The sequence below is a fragment of the Lontra canadensis genome, unplaced genomic scaffold (genome assembly GCF_010015895.1).
Source record: "Lontra canadensis isolate GAN:19392208 unplaced genomic scaffold, GSC_riverotter_1.0 scaffold32, whole genome shotgun sequence".
NCBI classification, from domain to species: domain Eukaryota; kingdom Metazoa; phylum Chordata; class Mammalia; order Carnivora; family Mustelidae; genus Lontra; species Lontra canadensis.
Genome location: NW_022631026.1, coordinates 14,949,667 through 14,969,814, shown reverse-complemented (window position 1 = coordinate 14,969,814; position 20,148 = coordinate 14,949,667). Strand labels below are relative to the sequence as shown.

The window sequence follows — 20,148 nt, the reverse complement described above, 5'->3', positions numbered from 1 at the left end:
TTCCCACTGAGCAGGGAGCCTGGCGCGGGGCTCAATCTCAGGACCCTGGGTTCACGACCTGAGCCGAAGGCAGACACTTAACAACTGAGCCACCCAGGCATCCCTAATTTCAATTTTTAAAATTGTAGGGAATAGAAAAAGAGGGTTTACTTCCCAAGTTGTTTTACGGTACTAGCATAATCTAAACACTAAATAAATAATATCTATCACATTTAGTGTATACTCTGTCAAAATACTACCGGCATTTTTCATAAAACTAGAACAAACAGTCCTAAAATTTGTATAGAACCACAAAAGACCCCAAATGGCAAAAGGAATCTTGAAAAAGAAAAGCATAGCTGGAGGCGTCACAGTTCCGGACCTCAAACTATATTACAAAGTTGTAATCGTCAAAACAGTATGGTACTGGCACAAAAATAGATGCTTACATAAATAGAACAAAATAGAGAACCCAGAAGTGGACCCACAACTGTATGATCAGCTCATTTTCAACAAAGCAGGTAAGAATATCTGGTGGAAAAAAGACTGTCTCTTCAATAAATGGTGTTGGGAAGATTGGACAGCTGTGTGCAGAAGAATGAAGCTAGACCATTTTCTTATACTGTACACACTAATAAATTTAAAATGGATGAAAGACCTATATGTAAGACAAACCATCAAAATCCTGGAGGAGAACACAGCGGCAGCCTCTGACATCAGCCATAGCAACTTTTTACGAGACAAATCTCCTGAGGTAAGGGGAAACAAAAGCAAAAATGAACTACTGGGACTTCATCAAGATAAAGTTCTGCACACCAAAGGAAACAGCAAAACTAAAAGACAACCTTCAGAATGGGAGAAGATGTATGCAAATGACATCTGGTAAGGGGTTAGTATCTAAAAAATCTATGAAGAACTTAATCAAACTCAACTCCCAAAAAACAATCCAGTCGAGAAATGGGGAGAAGACTTGAATAGACATTTTTCCAAAGACACACAGTTGGTTATACTAGACACATAGAAAGTTACTCAGCATCACTTGGCATCAAGGGAGATACAAGTCAGAACTACAAAGAGATACCACCTCATACCTGTCAGAATGGCTAAATTTAACAATACAGGAAACATGTTGGTGAGGATGCAGAGAAAGGGAAACTCCAATACACTGCTGGTGGGACTACAGACTGGTGCAGCCAATGTGGAAAACAGTAAGGAGGTTCCTCAAAAAGTTAAAAAATAAAGCTACCCTTTGATCCAGCAATTGCACTAACTAGGTATTTGCTCAGAGGATGCAACAATACTGATTCGAAGGGTACATGCACCCCGATGTTTAAAGCGGCATTATCAACAATAGCCAACTATGGAAAGAGCCCAGATGTCCATTGAATGATGAATTAAAGAAGATGTGTGTACACACACACACACACGATGGAATATTACTCAGCCATTAGAAAGAATGAAATCTTAACCATTTGCAATGATGTGGTTGGAGCTAGAGTGTATTATACTACGTGAAATAAGTCAACCAGAGAAAGATAAATACCATATGATTCAGTTATATGTGGAATTTAAGAAACAAAACAAATGAACATGAGGTAAGGGGGAAAAAAAGGGAGGCAAACCGTAAGACAGACTCCTGTTAATAGAGAACACACTGAGGGTGGGTGGAGGGATGGGTATTAAAGACAGCACTTGTAGGGACGCCTGGGTGGCTCAGTGGGTTAAAACCTCTCCCTTTGGCTCAGGTCATGATCCTGGGGTCCTGGGATCGAGCCCCACATCTGGATCTCTGCTCAGCGGGGAGCCTGCTTCCCCCTCTCTCTGCCTACTTACGATCTCTTTCTGTCAAATAAATAAAATCTTTAAAAAAAAAAAAGGCACTTAGGGTGAATACTGGGTGTTGTATGTAAGTGATGAGTCACTAAATTCTACTGAAACCAGTATTACACTATACGTTAACTAGAATTCAAATAAAAACTTGAAACATAAAACGTAACTTCAGTATTAAGTAGAAATAAAAACATGTAAATTTATATTGATTGGAAAGTAAAAATCATTTACCGTAATACTTCTTAGACTTCATCTCTTCATAAAATCTGCTTTAAAATTACAAATCCTTAAACATAGCCAAATATTTTGGGGGGCACTTGGGGGTCTCAGTCAGTTAAGAGTCTGCCTTCGGCTCAGGTCATGATGCCAGGGTCCTGGGATCTCGCCCCAAGTCAGGCTCCCTGCTCAGCGGGAAGCCTGCTTCTCCCTCTCCCACTTCTCTTGCTTGTGTTCCCTCTCACTGTATCTCTCTCTGTCAAATAAATCTCAAAAAAAAAAAAAAAAAGTAAAATCTGTTAAGGACCGTACAGAAAAAAATTACAGGCCGATCACACTTAGAAATAGGATTTAGAAATTTTTTTTTTTTTTTTTTAAGATTTGATTTATTTATTTGTCAGAGAGCTTGAGCACAGGCTGGCAGAGAGGCAGGCAGAGGCAAAAGGAGAAGCAGACTTCCCGCTGAGCAAGGAGCCCAATGTGGGACTTGATCCCAGGATGCTGGGATCATGACCTGAGCTGGAGGCAGCCGCTTAACCAACTGAGCCACCCAGGCGTCCTAGGATTTAGAAATCTTAAATTACATACTAGCAAGTCAGATCTCGCAGTATATAAGCAGGATAATATACAATGAAGAAGTTGATTTTATCCCAAGAATTCAAGAGGAACTTCAGGAAGTCACATTGTGTAATTTGCCACATTAAAAGATTAAAAAGAAAGCAATCTCAAGGAATTCTCTAAAGATACAGGAAAGGCATAACAAAGTCATACATTGATTAAAAACAAAAAGCCTCTGACAAGTTAGGATTAGAAGATAACTTAATATGCTAAGGGGGGAATTGACCCCCCCTCCATGATTAACAACTACCTCTTTATGGGAAATATTTTGAAAAGTTTTCTTTAACATAAACAGTCTTGAAACACTGAAAAAATTAAATTAAATTTAAAAAATAATATAAAAAGTTTTCTTTAAGACTGGGAACAAGACAGGTTTCAACATGTTAGAGACCCTAGCAATTGCTATAACATGAGAGAGAAATGAGAAAATTCTGTAAAGGAAGATCTAAAACTCACTATGAGAAAATACAATTATCTATTAAATGAATCTTGTAGATAAAGTATTAGAGTTAAAGTGTTAAGATTTTTGGATATGAAAATCATTTTAAAAATCTTTTACTAGCATATTGTTTGAAAATGAAAAATTAAAAAAAATTTTTGGGAGTGAGTAAGAGCATGAGGAGGGTGGGTGTTGGGGTGAGGACCAGAGGGAGAGGCTGAAGCCGACTCCCTGCTGAGCAGGAAGCCCCATGGGATTTTCAGGATCCAGAGATCATGACCTGAGCCAAAGGCAAATGCTTAATCATCTGAGCCACCCAGGTGCCCCTGAAAATGAAAAAATTTAAAGCTGGTTGCTTAGAGCAGTAGCAAGTACTTCCGGATAAATTAAAAAAAAAAAAAATTAAAGATTTTATTTATTTAGGGGAGAAGGTCAGAGGGAGAAGCGGACCCCCTGTGGAGCTGGGAGCCGCATGTGGGGCTCGATCCCAGGATTCCGGGATCATGACCTGAGCCGAAGGCAGTTGCTTAACCTGCTGAGCCACCCAGGTGCCCATAAATTAAAAAAAAATTTTATGGGCAGTGTGATTTCTATGGGAAGCAGGTTTGCTTAGACATTAAAGGATGCCTAAACAGAGATACTTCTGGATAGGTCAATACTTTAAATATGTCACTTCTCCCCCTATTAACCTCTAGTTTCAGTCATTTCCAAACAGAATTGCTAACAGTTTTTCCTATGGTATTTTGACAGCTGGTAGGAAAATTTAATGAAAATGCAAGGGGTCAATCAAGATAAAGCCACACAGTCCTAACAAAAATAAGTAAAAGGACTTGCTCTATTCTGACTTACTCTAAAGCTGCAGTTAAATTACTGCATGGAGAGAGAAACAGACCAGTGGAACAGAGTAGAGACCCCAAAGGTGAGCTCCCTAGAGAAATGACACCTAAGAGCAAAGAAACCCTACAAAGCTTTAAGGAGGGGAATAACTTGTTTTACAAGAAAGGTGAAATAAAATTGATTGGGAAATAAGATGAAACTGAGCCTCAGCCCTACTTTGTGTTAAATAACCAACTCCATTTGTATTTTTAGACCTAATATATGAAAAGTGGAATTTTAAAGCAATTAGAATATAGGGAATTTATTATAAAAATAAAGGAAATAATAAATTTGACACCATTGCCGCAGACGTCGCTGTAAAGAGAATAGGAGGTCAGGCTAGGAATGGAAAAAGATATTTGCTACATATTAAAATAGTGAAAAACTTAGATACAACATAAAGAATTCTAAACTAGTAAGATAAGGCAGCCCAATAGGAAAACGGGTAAAAGACTTGAACTAGCCCCTTCCAAGAGAAAATCCAGATGTCCAGTAGGCATTTGAAAAGTTGCTCAACCTCTTTATAGGAAGAAATCAAGACCACAGCGGATTACTTCTATTTATCTTCCAGATGAGCCACATTTAAAAGTCAAAGAATATAAAGTGGTGTTAATGTCACAGAGCAGTTGAAATACCAAAGTAGTAAGAGTGTAAATGTGCACAATCATTGTGTCAACTCCTTAGATGACATACCTGGGAGTAGAAAAATCCGCATACTTCATGGACCAGGATACATGTACCACAGTGTTTATAGCAGTCCCCAAATAGGGAACCGTGTAAATGTAGAACAGATGAAGGCATTGTGGTATCAATCCAGTGAGGTGCTATACAATAGTGGAAATGTATGTGTCTATACATATATGTGAATTTTTAAGTAAACCAAAACAAATGATGGTTAAGGATGGTTAAGGAGGGAGGCATTATGGATAGTAGAGTAGTGTGTAACATGAAGAGATTATGGTAGAGCAGGGACATGAGAGAGTTCTGGGCAGTTTTCTATTTCTTAACTTGGATGGTGGTTACAGGTTTTTTTTGTTGTTGTCATTACATTGTACTTTTCAGTTTTGTACTCTATGTGTTTTATTTCAAAATAACAGTAAATTCTTAAATACAAAGTATTGTGCTTTGTTAGTAGAGTACATTTCTGTACTTGAAAGAAAATTAACTCTCAGCATCCGCTTTCTCCCTATGGCTCTTTTTATAGCAGAATTCCTCAGAAGCATTGTCTGTCCTTGTTTGTGGTTCTAACATTCTTGACTCAATTTACCACAGTTTGGCTTTCATCCCTTACTGTAATGACATCCATGTTGCTAATCCCATTGGTCAGTTCTGAGCTCTTAATAGCTTTTAGCAGCATTTGACATATTTGATCATTGAGCCTTCACTGAAATTCTTTATCCTTTGGCCTACAAGAGACCACATTGTTCTCAAATTCTTTCCTCCTTATTGGCTATTCCTTCATGGTTTCTTTCCTGATTCCTTCTCTCTCCAACCTCTTAATGTGCAGTTCTCTGTCCATAGATCCCTTTTTAATTTTCTTGGTGATTTCATCCTTCATAGCTCCAGCCTGGTCTTCTCTTCTAAAGTCAGGACTTTTATTTATTTATTCATTTATTTTTAAGATTTTACTGATTCATTCATGAGAGACAGGGTGGAGGGGGGTGGAGGCAGAGGGAAAAGCAGATTCCTTAGTGAACAAGGAACCTGATGTGGGACTCGATCCCAAGACCCACGGATCATGACCTGAGCCCAAGGCAGACACCCAGTAACTGAGCCATTCAGGCGCCCCTAAAGTCATGACTTCTCTTTGACATCTCCCTTTGGATATCGAATAATCTTTTCTCAGATTTATCACCTTTATTCTGTGAGGAGAGGACTTGAACGCTCTGCATTCCCTCCTAAATTTGCCCTATATGTCTATTCATTTATAATGAAACATTGCAAAAACAGAATTACTGTATTTTTTTTAAAGATTTTATTTATTTATTTGACAGAGAGTGAGAGATCAGAAGTAGGCAGAGAGGCTGGCAGAGAGAGAGGGGGAAGCGGGCTCCCTGCTGTGAGCAGAAAGCCTGATGCGGGGCTGGATCCCAGGACCCTGGGATCATGACCTGAGCTGAAGGCAGAGGCTTTAACCTACTGAGCCACCCAGGCGCCCCCAGAATTACTGTATTTAATTAAAAACAACCTTTGTATGTGAAAGTGTTGGCCCTAGTGGTGAAGGTATTGTTTGAATTTAAAAATTATCAGAGGTTGCCAGTGCCTTTTTGCAAATGGTTGTCGGACTGCTGAGCCTGAATCCTTGTTGCAGTATAAGACAGCCTTTCTCAACCTGACTTCTGGGAGGGGAGAAGCTTTCCTGCTTAAAGTATCTTCTGTATGTAGTTAACTTCTCTCCTGTGCCTCTAGAGCGGTACTTGTTATATACTATCCTTGGGAGAATTGGCAGAGTAGTGACTTTTCTGTTCACGATATTTCCTTTCTGCTCTGTAGTGAAGATAAGGAATCCCTACTTAGAAAGGCTGCTAAGATGTAGACCTCACTCTCCTGTAGTTCTGAATAGTGCAAATTGTCACCTGCCTTGTGCTTAAGGCTATCCTAGAACTAATGCCTCCATGATTTTTAGCAACTTTAGCTGGAGAACCTTTACAAAAAGAGTTATCGTACAATTTTAAAGTATCTGTTATATTATGACTTAAGTTTTTAAATGGATGCTTACAAATGAAAAGCTAATTGAATGCTGGTAATGAAGCACTTGGTTTAGAACTTTATTAAAATTGCATAATAAACAATTCTTACAGTGTTCTGCCTTGCATGCCCTAGTTTTTCCTCCTCCTCTCAGAACTATTAGGTAATATTTTTCAAGTATCCGTGCTTGATAGCTGGTAGTTTCTGTATAGAAGGTACCTCAACATTCTGTGGTCCATAAATGGAAGGCAGCTCTTAAAATTTAGAGAAAACAATTTTACTTACACTCTATCATGTTTCCATATATTTAGTAAATAATATCTTCCCGGATGTGTTTGCTTTTCATATTATAACTACTTAATGATTTTATATTAACAGTATGTAATTATATTTTCTGGTTGATAAACACAAAAGCAGGGGTAAATAAACATGCATGTTTCTATAATGTTTTCATTAGTAAACATTTATTTTAATATTATCTAGGCTATCAAGTACTAGCTCCAACTGCCTATTATGATCAGACTGGTGCCTTAGTGGTTGGCCCTGGAGCAAGAACTGGCCTTGGAGCTCCAGTTCGTTTAATGGCTCCAACACCTGTTTTAATTAGTTCAGCAGCAGCACAAGCTGGTAAGTGTAACTGATGTTTTCAGGGATAATATTTTTCTGGTGTTCTTCTGAGATAATTTAAAAATAGAGAATAGTCTTTTGAGCAGTTTCAAGAAGTATCTGAAATTTATTTTCCAGCAGCGGCCGCAGCAGCTGGAGGGACTGCAAATAGTCTTACAGGCAGCACAAACGGTCTCTTTCGGCCAGTTGGCACTCAGCCACCGCAGCAGCAGCCGCCACAGCCCCCAAGCACGAACCTGCAGTCTAACTCGTTCTACGGGAGCACGTCTTTGACTAGTAGCTCCCAGAGCAGTTCTTTGTTTTCTCACGGACCTGGCCAGCCTGGAAGTACATCTCTTGGCTTTGGAAGCAGTAGCTCTTTGGGTGCTGCCATAGGCTCAGCCCTCAGTGGATTTGGTTCATCAGGTAAGTTGCCTTTTAAGATGAGTGTACTCTGCTAAGTGGACATGAGGTATACGCATGTGTTGAATAATATATATTAATAAATAGCTTGTAGCGTAGAAAGGACAGGAATAGAACACTGGTTTATTAGTTTAATTTTGTAGCAAAAAAGCTGCCCCCTGCAAATCTTTTAAGTATTTATGAGTGTTTAGCTCATTTCAGGCAACCCATCTTTTACTTAGCTATAGTCATTTTTCCCTGGCTTTAAGAATTGTATTACTGAAATTTTTGCTTTAGGAAGGTTTGTTTGGAGCAATATATATTACACTAATGACTAGCTCTTCCTTATTCTCTATATAATGATTGAGGAAGTAAATATTTTGCCATCTTAAATTTCTCGTATTTTAAAATAATTGTCTTTGTGTGCTTATCAGGTAGTTCATTCTTACTAAATGCTAGTGGTTCATTATGATTTTCTTTAGTTGGTATGATACATAAAAATAAAATGAAATATTCTAAACAGAAGCCCCTAGGAAACTACCAATGTGCTTATCTTTTAGACTAAATAATTGGGCCTTTATCACTAAAATTTCATCTAAAAGGATATTTCTTCCCATATCCTAGTTTTATATATACTACTTAAAAATTTAAATTTGAAGTATTTTCACAAAATAATTTACCCACAACAAAGTGATTTTGTAACTGAGGAATGACTAGCTGAAGTCAAAAGAGGCCCACATTGACTCCCCATTGACATATCTTGTATTAGCATTCTCTGAGGTTTCCAGAGGAGTCAGGAAATACTAGAGGAAAAACAGTGTACCCTAGGTCTATTGGTACAGTGAATTCACAGCCTTTTCTTCATGAGGGGCAGGGCAGTTTATTCAGACCTCAGGAGATTTTCTATTTTTGTTAAGTTCCAAAGTTTATAATACCTGCTTCTCATCTGTTTTCCCACCACCTTAAACTATATGGTTTTCTGGTGAGGAAAATGGCAAAACTAACATGGGCCAGTTTTTATTAAGTATGTTTGCCTATTTTCTAAGAAAGAATCTTCTGAACTTTCAACGTTCATACTTACAAGAGGAATGGTCTAAAACAAGTAGAAACTTTTAGATGGAGGGTGCTTTTTTGTTATAATGAAGTATAATAGGGAAATAATTACAGTTGCAGAACAAAAAGTTACCTAAAGAATGGGCATAAGAACTTCTGAGGGAAAATCAAACGAACATGGAGACTCTTTAATCTTTTAATTTTCCTACTTGAGTTTTTCATTCCTTTTGGAGTTCAATATTTTACTTCTTCCCAAGCACTCCCATAGGACTCATTTTTTGTTTCTAAAACACTAGACAACCATTTTCCTCAAGTATCCAACATGCTAAAGAAAACTGAAAGAACATATAAGTTAAACTTTGTAGAAATAACTAGTTTCTAGAGATTATAGAGAACAGAGAAGAGCTTTGATAAATCTCCTGTTCCCTTTTCTTATAAAATAATGTCACTGATGGCCTGGGATAGATTTGTAGGCCCCATTAATCCAGTTCTTTCAAATTCCCATTTGTCTCTTAGTTGCCCCCAGCATTCAGGAACGGTTGGCATGAACATTTGTTGAGTACAGATACTCCTGCAGATGCCTTTGTCCCCAAAACTGATCTTCTTCATGCCTCCCTTATTTATAATCATTGCTTACACAATTCTGACTACTAGTCTGGGTGCCTCTGTTTACCTTGCTTCAGAGAGCATTAGCAGTTGCTACTCCTGGATGCCAGTACATAGTCTGTCATCTTCCCCTTCCTCTTGGACATTTTCTGAGAGTTCATTGAAGTGCTGCACATGTGTACTCTTAAGACAGGTCTACCCACGGCGGTTTCACCTTACGGCAATTCCATATCTCTGTGAAATCTAAAATGATAGTACGGTTATGTGCACATACACATGATCAGACACACATTCTCCTACCTATATGAGGAAATTATTAACACTTACAGTATTAAATACCCTAGCTTATAACACAGTCGCCTAGGAAACTTAGCCATTATAATATAGTAATTAAATCATCCTTTCTATGACCCATTATTTAGAAAGTATTGGAAGTTTGTAATTTAACATTTTATGCACAGTTGACAAGTGATTAGTGACTCCACTGTTGCTCTAACCTTTTAGATATTTTAGGTATACTTGGTTTCGGATTTCATAGTCGAAGTGTTGCAGAAAATTTAGGCATATAGTAAAAGTTAAGGAGCCAGATTGTTTAGGTTTAAAATAAAGCTATTTCTGAGTTACTTTTAAATGTTTGGCTTGGCTTTTCCTTTTTGGAGGAAAATAATACTGCATGTGTCAAAACTATGGGTTTTTGTTTTGTTTTGTTTTGTCTTGTTTTTGCCAGGGGAATGACACAGAGCTACTGCTCTCATTAGAGAGCTGTTGTCTTTTCCTTGTCAGTTAAATTGTTTTCTGAAATAAATAGGAATTTTAAATTTAGCCATGTTCTAGAACAATCACTTTGACAGTGTCCTTTTAAATTAGCATAGTTAATGTAGCATATGTTTGACAATTTTGCCAAAAGCAACTCAAGCAGAAGTATTTATTACATTAGTGTTTATATTTGGTTTTGCTGTTAGAATGCATATAGTTAAATAGTATCCCTGGTACAGTATCTTAAAATGTGCAGTTTTCAATAAAGCATTATTAGTCTTTCAGAAACCGTACTGTCTGGTATAAAAGGTTGACTTTTTGTTTAATATTTTGCCTCATACAGTTGTGTGAGCCTAATATTTTTCTTTTATAAGAATCCTCAATTTGGCAAAACCAATGTAATTGTTTTCTATCTGTATTATAAGCTTAACTTGGTCTACCCATCATGTGCTCTGCTTAATTTTTCTCTTAATTTTTTCATTTATACCCTAATGACCTACTTATAATTGACTTGTGATTAGAAAACCAAGACCTAATAGAAACTTTAAAATTCTCTTGAAAAACGTTAACCATATTGGTCCGAATATAGAGCTTGTTCTTCAGAAACTTGACAAGAAACGTAATATCAAATTCTCTCAGGTGTAAAAGGCATTTAGTTAAAAAACAAACAAAAAAAAGGCCAGTGTTCAGAAATAGGAAAAAAAGCATTTGAAAATGTGGCCTCTAACTGAGACATCAGAATTGGGAGTTTTGGACAACCCTTTTAAACACTTGGTAAAGAATTTGATTATCCAGATGTGTTGATTAATAGATCTTGGGTTTTTTTTTTTTTGAGCATTCGTCATTATATGGTAATGAGATTCTACCATCTTTTTATGATTTTGTGGAGTACAAAAGGAAAAAAGGACTAGAAGGTTGAATTTGGAATTAAGTAAAAAGAATTTAGTATGTAGTTCAGTGAGAGATGTATTATGAGAGAATTGTATATTAGCTAAGGGGAAAAAAGGTTTATCAGTCTTCACTTGAGTAAGGGGCTCGTAAAACTGGTAGTAGATACTTAGGAATGGAAGATCCCAAGGGGTAAGTGAAAGCATGTCTTTGGTGTGATAACAGTAATGAGAGCTATTAGTTTTCTAAAAGGAAGTTTAGTTTTTCATATCTATTTTGTAACTTGTTGAAGGATAGGAACTATGTGTAATGTGAAAAGTACCGAAAAGTTAGTTGTCATCTGCATTTTGACTGATATTCGGGCCAATATGGACTTCAGGACTATGGTTTGAACACAAGCTAGAAGCCAAATTAAATGTGAATGGTGAGGGAAATGTATTAATAATCTGTTTATCAGTGATTACACTGTACATTACAACTGTTGAGTTGAAGTCTAAGAACCTGATTCCAGAGATTAGGACACTACCAAAATTTAACGTTACTGGAATTTAATCTCCAGCATCTCCTAAAGCAGACACCTTACAATTTCAGGGTTTATAAATCATACCAGGGTATTAAAGCACAGTAATCATATGTGTCAATGGTAAATATGTGTGAAATAATAAACATATGAGTGCTCTGTTAAGTATTTGGTTACTTTATTGGGGTGCATTTATACCCTTTTATGATTAATAAGTTAGTTTATATAGTTATCACAGTAATTATCTTCTCCATAATGTTTCTAAAAATAATTATTGTGATCACTTCTGTTATTTCCCAGCAAGAGTTGGGGATAGGTTTTATTCAGTTAACACATGTATGTAATTAGGGTTTTTTTTATTTCTTCTTCAGTTGGCAGTTCTGCAAGTAGTAGTGCCACAAGGAGAGAGTCTCTATCTACTAGCTCTGACTTGTACAAAAGATCTAGTAGCAGCCTAGCACCCATAGGGCAACCATTTTACAATAGTCTGGGATTTTCCTCCTCTCCAAGTCCAATAGGCATGCCTCTGCCAAGCCAAACTCCAGGACATTCACTTACGCCACCGCCATCACTTTCATCACATGGATCCTCATCCAGTTTGCATTTAGGTAAAAAAAAAAACCAAAACCCTTTTTATTTGTATGTATACATGTAAGTGTGTTTGTGTGTGTGTTTATAATATATGTAAAATATTTAATGTTGGATAAAACATGCCAAATTGCCTTTGCTTTTAGATACTAGCCTTTTGAAAAAGTTCTACTTTTATGAAAATTCAAAGTGAGGGTCTAATGTACAGTACGGTAAAGACCCCTATTGTATCTTATGTTTCTTTTATGAAATACAGTGGTGTGTTTTTTTCTTGTCTGTGCTTTTGATTTGTGTGTGTTTTAGATCATCTGAAAAAGTCAACTGTTTAAACATGATAGTAAGAGTAATTTCACTGTTGCAAGTTTTTGCACACCTAAAGGAAAACATTAGTCACATAGTTACTGAAATTCAAATAATTTAGTTTAGTACAATGGTTTCTGCTTTGGCCTTTGAATGCCTGGCCATTTTACCAAAGGTTGTATCAGGGTATATGACTTAATACGTTTGTGAGTTAGAGTCTTAAGGGTTTGGTCCATATGCTCTTACTTTTGAATATGTCTTTTAAGAAAAACAATGTTTTAGGCTTGTTATATCCTTGAATTTGGAGCATTTAGAACTTTTGTTTCATTCTGTATATTAAAACTGCCCCCCACCCCAAGATTATTGAGATGGTGGTTACCCTTTTCCCTCTCCAGGAAATATTTACTCATGTAGTTAACAGAATATTTTTAAGAAATTTTGGATATCAGAGGCTATGTATGAATCTGTGTCTCTTTAAGGAAAGTATTTGATTAAAATTAGATTTCGAATTTTTTGTAATTTTAGTTAACTCAAAACTGGGATTTGTGCTTGGAAAGATTAAATCAGTTTGTGATTTAAAAAGAAATGTTGCTGTTGTTAGCAAAGATAAGTTAGTGATTGTATTTGACCCCTGTCCCCAGTCATAAGGGTATAGCAATTTTTTCCTAAAGTTCGTTAATGTAAGTGTCCATGTAACAAAGGGATCTTTTGCATCATTTAGATACATATCAGTGTGAAGTGGCCTAGATTTTTAAAGGCCTGTCCTGTGCCCCAAATTCAGGGTCCTTGCTCTTTTGTAGATATTAAATATATACAACTATTTATTTGGGTGGGGCCCTAAGATCTCCTGTACAGCACTATTTGTGTAAACTTAATCCGTTTTTAGCCTGACACCTTTGTTCATTTATCATCTTTTCTTGATCATGGGAGCTGCTTAGTTCCTGATCTATATTACTCTACTCAGACCCCCTCCCTCCCACCACTCCCATGTAAGACATGCCTTTGAAACTTTGAAATGGACACAAAAATTTGGAACATAACAAGCCTAAGGATAGGTCTTTCATAATAGTTTTGTGTTTTATTTGTTAAAAATTATATTTGTCGTGTCCTGTCCTTAACATAGGTAAGTTCCAGATCAGATTCCTGTCAACTGTTACAGCTTACGTTGTGCTTTGGGGCCTATAAAAATGGCATTAATTATTCTGCATAGCTCATTTAGAAATTAGAAATATAAATGACTTTTTAGTTGTATCTATAATTAAACAGCAATCAAGATATTTTTCTTCAGACTGTAAAGAATCCAGCTGTGTAGGTGCTTAGGAAAGAAATTCTTGTTACTTAAGAGAAATAATCATCACTTGGGCCAGCATTTCTACATTATAGCCTGATACTTCTGTACGCAAAGTTAAACAACTTAGTTTAGCATTAGCTGGAAATCTGTTCTTTTAATACACCTCTGATTAGAATTATCTGTAGATGATTTTCTTTTGTAATCTCCCAGTTTCCTTTAGTTTTAGTTGTTGTATGACTGACAGTGTTAACAAGGACCATATGCACCCTGCCAGCTTGGAATAATTTAATAGATTTCGTAAATTTGCTCTTTATGTAGTGTTCATATAATCTATTTGCTTTCATCTGATTGAATCACAGTACAAGACTTAAATGCTCTCTAGTCTAAAACATAATTTTAAGTTGTATGTCCTTTAGTGGATTTCATCATGAATCAAGTCATCAACGCAGATAATTTAGAAAATACCTATGGAAATGAATTTGCATATCTATTTTTAGAAATAATCTTCCTCAGCTCACATATTAAGAATAGAGTATCATGGGGTAGGAGTTCTCAATTTCATTATAATTGGTTGGAATTAATTGGTTCCATGTTATTGTCTTGAGAGATTTTCAGACAGGTAACCATTATAGTTATTGATAGGCCTTCCTGATACCTACATTCTAAAATTCTTGAATGACACACTTTTTTTTCTTCAAACCAGCTCTCCCTTTTCTAGTTATTTGATTCACAGAAAGGGCCTAATAACAACATTGTTGTATGCTTCTTTCCCAAAAAGATTTTTTTTTTTAACGATTTTATTTATTTATTTGACAGATCACAAGTAGGCAGAAAGGCAGGCAGAGAGAGAGATGGGGAAGCAGGCTCCCCGCTGAGCAGAGAGCCTGATGCGGGGCTCGATCCCAGAACCCTGGGATCATGACCTGAGCCGAAGGCAGAGGCCTAACCCACTGAGCCACCCAGGCGCCCCAGATGTTTTCTTTTTTATAAAGTAGTTGTCATTTGATCAACATAAGTATTTTCAGTTTATGACTACTATTCACTTTTTCATTAAAGAACAAATATTTCAATTGATAGGTTTGGGTTGTTCATTTTTTATGAACTAAAATATTTCTGATTTGCAACCTTATTTTTTAAGATATTGAAGTCAGAAGCATGAAAAAATTTTATTCTTCCATTTCCTAGTACAAAAGATAAAATTCCTTTTTTTTTTCTTTTTTGAAGATTTTACTTATTTATTTGGCAGAGAGATCACAAGTAGCAGAGAGAGAGAGGGAAGCAGGCTCCCCGCTGGGCAGAGAGCCTGATGCTGGGCTTGATCCCAGGACCCTGAGATCAGGACCTGACCTGAAGGCAGAGGCTTAACCCACTGAGCCACCCTGGTGCCCCAAAATACCTTTTTTAAAAACAAAACTATACTATCATCATATCCTTTTTTTTTTTTTTTTTTTAAGTTTTTTTATGTTTTGATAGAGCACAAGTAGGGGGAGCAGTAGGCAGAGAGAGAGGGAGACCCTGGGATCATGCCCCAAGCTGAAGGCAGACGCTTAACCAAATGAGCCACCCTGGCGCCCCTATCATATTTTTTAAAATTAATAATATCTCATTATTCTGTTTTCCCTAATTGACTTAAATGTCTTTTTGATGCGCCCTTCAGTCTGAAACCATTTCCCCTTCCTCTCTTTTTTCTTTCCATTTATTTGTTGAAGAAACTTTGTCCTGTTGAATTTCTCACATTCTTAACTTTGTTGATTGCTCCCCCATAGTAGTATTTAATGTGTTCCTCTATTCCCTGTATTTCTTATAAAATGAAATTAAATCTAGAGGCATGGTTTTATTGTTTGTTGTTTGCTGTTTTTGGCAAAATAGGTTCTGTATTTTCTCTGCGGGCACCGTATCAGAAGACCCATCTCTGGTTGTCTCCATTTAGGAGCTGGCAGCCTGATCCACCTAATGGCGTAGCAGCCTTGGATCATTGTCTGTTTTTTCAGAGGTTGCAAAGTGGTAATACTCTAATTCTGTCATACCTTCAGCATTTATTAGCTGGAAGTTCTTTATGAAAAAAACCGTTAGCCAGGATAATGCTTATTTTCTAACTTAAGAGAGTAACTTGAGAATGAGTTGATGCCCTAGCGATTTTTGTATGTAACCCCTGTTCTTTTGATCATCATTGTTACCTGTAAATTGATGACTTAGGGTAGTGGATAGCTTTTAGTCCATTTCAGTCTGAGAGGTATCAATTTCACAGCTTTTTTTTTTATCTTGAAATTTTACCATCTGGGGTGCCTGCGTGGTTCAGTTGGTTAGGCGTCTGCCTTCAGCTCAGGTCATGATCTCAGGTCCTGGGATTGGGCCCTCTGTCAGGCTCCCTGTTTGGTGGGGAGTCTGCTTTTCCCCTCTCCCCCAACCTTCCCCCCATTTGTGCGTTCTCTCTCTCTCTCAAATAAGATTTTTTTTTAAATTAAAGATTTTACTTATTTATTTGTCAGAGAAAGAGCCGGTGGGCACAAGCAGCGGGAGCAGGAGAGGGAGAAGCAGACTTCCTGCCGAGCAGGGAACCTGATGTGGGGCTTGATCCAAGGACCCTGGGATCATGACCTGAGCCAAAGGCAGCAGCTTAACCAACTGAGCCACCCAGGCATCCCGAGTACCTCTTTATTTTTGAACTGGCTTGTTTTTCTTAAGAAAAAGGTACTGGGGCTCCTGGGTGGCTCAGTGGGTTAAAGCCTCTGCCTTCGGCTCAGGTCATGATCTCAGGGTCCTGGGATCGAGCCCTGCATGGGGCTCTCTGCTCAGCAGGGAGCCTGCTTCCCCCTCTCTCTCTGCCTGCCTCTGCCTACTTGTGATCTCTGTCAAATAAATAATAAATAAAATCTTTTAAAAAAATAATAAAGGTACTAAAAAGTATAATTGAAGCTTTGAGGTCAGTCAGTGAAATTAGTTTATTAAAAGGTAGCAATCGGTTCTGACAATTCATTGTCTTATAGTCAGTAATTAAATTCAGTACTTTTATGGATTAGGAGATTTTATAACCTATTCTCTCTAAGATTTTATTTGAGAGAGAGAGAGAGCAAGTACGGGGAGAGGTAGGAGGAGAGAGAAAGAGAGAAGCAGAGCTGAGCAGGGAACCTGAAGTGGGGCTTGATCCCAGACCCTGAGATCATGATCTGAGCCGAAGGCAGACGCTTAACCAACTGAGCCAACCAGGCATCCCACCTATTTTCTCCTCCAATTGCAGAAAATTTCATATTAAAAAATTTAACTGTTGGGATCATTTTTCCTATTAAGTAGAAGTTAGTGTCTATTAAAATTCCAAACTGGCCGATTTTGTCAGCTCCTTCTCTCAGAATGAAATGTTTAAAAATTAAAACAAGGATGACTAAGTTGGTTGTATGGCTGTGTGCAGTTTTTCTAAGTGTCATATGTGGTCCTTAAAGCAGAAAATAATAAATTATTTTGAAGCTTTCATTAAAAGCACTATTATCCTGGGGCACCTGGGTGGCTCAGTTGATTAAGCGTCTGCCTTAGGCTTGGGTCAACTGAGCCCCACATTGGGCTCCTTGCTCAGTGGGGAGTCTGTTTCTCCCTCTCCCTCTGCTGCCACTCTGCCTGCTTGTGCTTTCTGTCAAATAAATAAAATCTTTAAAAAAAAATAAAAAGTACTATTACCCTTTAAGTAATAGTTTACCTATAATTGAATAGCATTTGAATAGTTTTCTAAAGCACCTTCATATTTATTATTTCATTTTCATCCTAATTCTTAATGTAGAATGGCTGAGCAGTATGGCCATTAAAGATAAGAAAAGTATAGGTTAGGGCACCTGGGAGGCTCAGTCATTAAGTATCTGCCTTTGGCTCAGGTCATGATCCCAGGGTCCCAAGATTGAGCCCCACGTTGGGCTCCCTGCTCAGCCCAACTGCTTCTCCCTTGCTGTCTGCTGTCCTTGTCATTGTTGTCCCCCCCCCCCCCAACCCCCCCCCTGTGCTTTCTCTCTCTCTGTCAGATTAAAAAAATAAAACCTTTAGGGGCGCCTGGGTGGCTCAGTGGTTTTAAGCCTCTGCCTTCAACTCAGGTCATGATCTCAGGGTCCTGGGATTGAGCCCCGCATCTCTGCTCCGTGGAGAGCCTGCTTCCCCTCTCTCTCTCTGTCAAAACAAACAAAAAAAACCTTTAAAAAGTTTTGAGGGATAAAAGTTTATAGATGAGAGAAAATGAAAAAGTCTTTTTGTATGTGTTCTTATTTTTATTTTTTTAATTTTTTTGTTTCTGTGATTTTTAAATGCTCCCCTTGCCCTTGATAGGAATTTTACAAATTGGAGCTTCTTTAAAATTTTGCTGATTATGTGTCATTATTTGCTGTCATCTTACTGTTTTCCTTTTTATTTGTTGGCCCTTCCTTCACATTTGCATTTCAGCTCCCAGTTCAGTTATTTACCTTTTTCTTTTTACTGATGTAACAAATAAGTCCTCAAGTGCCTTAAAATTCTTTTAATCTACAAAGACTTCACCTAGAATTTACATCATTTTGTTCATACACTAACCAATGTACATTAAGTAAACAGGATCAGAAATACGGCTCTTAAAATGTATGCACATGTACTTCTGGAGAGATCTGTAGCTTTAGCCAAATACTCTTTGAAAATGAAAACAGCATGTTCATGGGGTGACATTGAAAATTGACACATACATTGAGAATATTTTCATGTGTGTTTGTTTCCTTATAATGTATCCAGGAATAGATCCAGGGGAGGAAGGGTGAAGAAGACAGGGCACCTGGCTCTCTCAGTTGGTTAAGCATCTGCCTTCAGCTCGGATCATGATCTCAGGGTCCTAGAATCAAGCCCCACACCAGATTCTTTGCTCAGCGAGGAGTCTTTTTCTCCCTCTGCCCTTCCCCTACAGTTTGTGCGTTTGCCCTCTCAAATAAATAAATAAAATCTTTAACATCTTTTAAAAAAGGAAAGAAGTTAAAGAAGGCAAATAAATGGATGAACTTACAATGTTTGGGGGTTGAAAAATTCATTATTATAAAGACAACACCTTTCTTAGGTTGATGTATAGATTTATCACAGTCTCAAGAATTTTTCAGGCTTTTTAAAGAAATTGACAAGCTGATTTAAATAATGTAAACGGAAAGACAGCTGAGAACAGTCAAGACAATCTTGAAGGACCAAGTTAATATCAAAATAATTACTGTAAATTTACAGTAACTAAACTTGTGACATTGGCACAAGGATAAGTGGAATAGAATAGCGGATCGGGAAATAAACCTCATTTAGTTACCTGATTTGTGCCCACTGTGCCACCCTGGCATATTTGGGAAGGATGGTCTTTTTAGTAAATTGGACTAGAGCAATTGAATATCCAAATAGAGAAAGATGAACTTTGACTCCTCTTACACACTACACACAGACAGACACACTTTATTCTCAGAGAAATTAAATAACTTGCTTACAGTCACAGACTTAGTAAAGAACAGAAATCTTGAACCCAGGTCTGTCTGGTTTACAGATGTCACACTGCTTCTCAAAGAATGCTTTTATTTCTGTCTAGTATCTATCTAAATAAATATTCCCTAAGTTCAGAACTTTTTTTTTTTTAAAGTTCAAAACTTTTAATAAAATAGTTGTGAGTTGGTGGGAAAAGTGAGTTTGAATATTAGTATATTGGCAGCTTTATGGTTTTTCACTTGTTAACAACTTGTTAATTGACCTTGAATCTGAATTAAGTAATTTTTACCTCATTCTCTTAAAAACATTTATAATTAATTTTTAAATTAAAACTGATGATACAGGGTCTTCTTTATGTGATATTTTATATAGAACAGGAATTAGCTTAATTTATACTGAGATTAATCCACATATTATGTTAATCTTTCTTGGGTGGTTTATTGACCTCCATTTTAGAATTTTTGTGTCTGATCAGAAATTTTACTTATTAGTTCATTCAGCCAATAAAGAACACCTACGTGCCACACTCTGCTTCTTTAAGGAAAAAGATATCATCCTTACCCACCATCATGGAGTTCGTAGTGTTCGTAGTTCGTAGTGTTGTGTTGAATGTAGTAGACATGTATACCAGCACTGAAAATATAATGATTGTAGTGCTCTTTCCTTATTGCACTTAATTGCATTTTATAAAAACATAATGAGTCTCTTCATTAGAATTACCATCTTTCCTTCATATAAACTTACCACAGATTATACTTATATTAGAATTATATTAGAATTCTGGGTTTATTTTAGATAAGCAAGAAAGCCCAGGCCTTTCTCCACAGCTTTTAAAGTATTCAGATCTTAACAGAAATTTGGGTAACTGAATTTGAGGGATTTTGTTTCTTTGTTATTTTATTGATGAAACTGTTCTTAGACTTTGGCTACTTAGTTGTTTCAGAAATTATTTTACATTCTACTTGGATTTCTACACTAAAGCATCATTTAGTTGTTCAGTCAGTGTGTTTTCTGATAAGTGTGTTAGGATCATCTCTTCAG

At 37.0% G+C, this 20,148-nt stretch overlaps 1 protein-coding gene across 8 annotated transcripts in view; it reads left to right on the top strand.

Annotated features, from left to right (window-relative positions):
- PUM2 (pumilio RNA binding family member 2) overlaps nucleotides 1–20,148 on the top strand; it is a 100,743-nt gene that overhangs the window by 57,562 nt on the left and 23,033 nt on the right. For 5 of the 8 annotated variants that reach the window (XM_032866903.1, XM_032866901.1, XM_032866904.1 and 2 more), the window contains 3 exons: nucleotides 7,130–7,273; nucleotides 7,391–7,678; nucleotides 11,849–12,085. In XM_032866903.1, the coding sequence (XP_032722794.1) occupies nucleotides 7,130–7,273; nucleotides 7,391–7,678; nucleotides 11,849–12,085 (669 nt within the window). The remainder of the gene's footprint in view (nucleotides 1–7,129; nucleotides 7,274–7,390; nucleotides 7,679–11,848; nucleotides 12,086–20,148) is intronic. The other 3 variants (XM_032866907.1, XM_032866906.1, XM_032866902.1) reach the window with 2 other exon arrangements.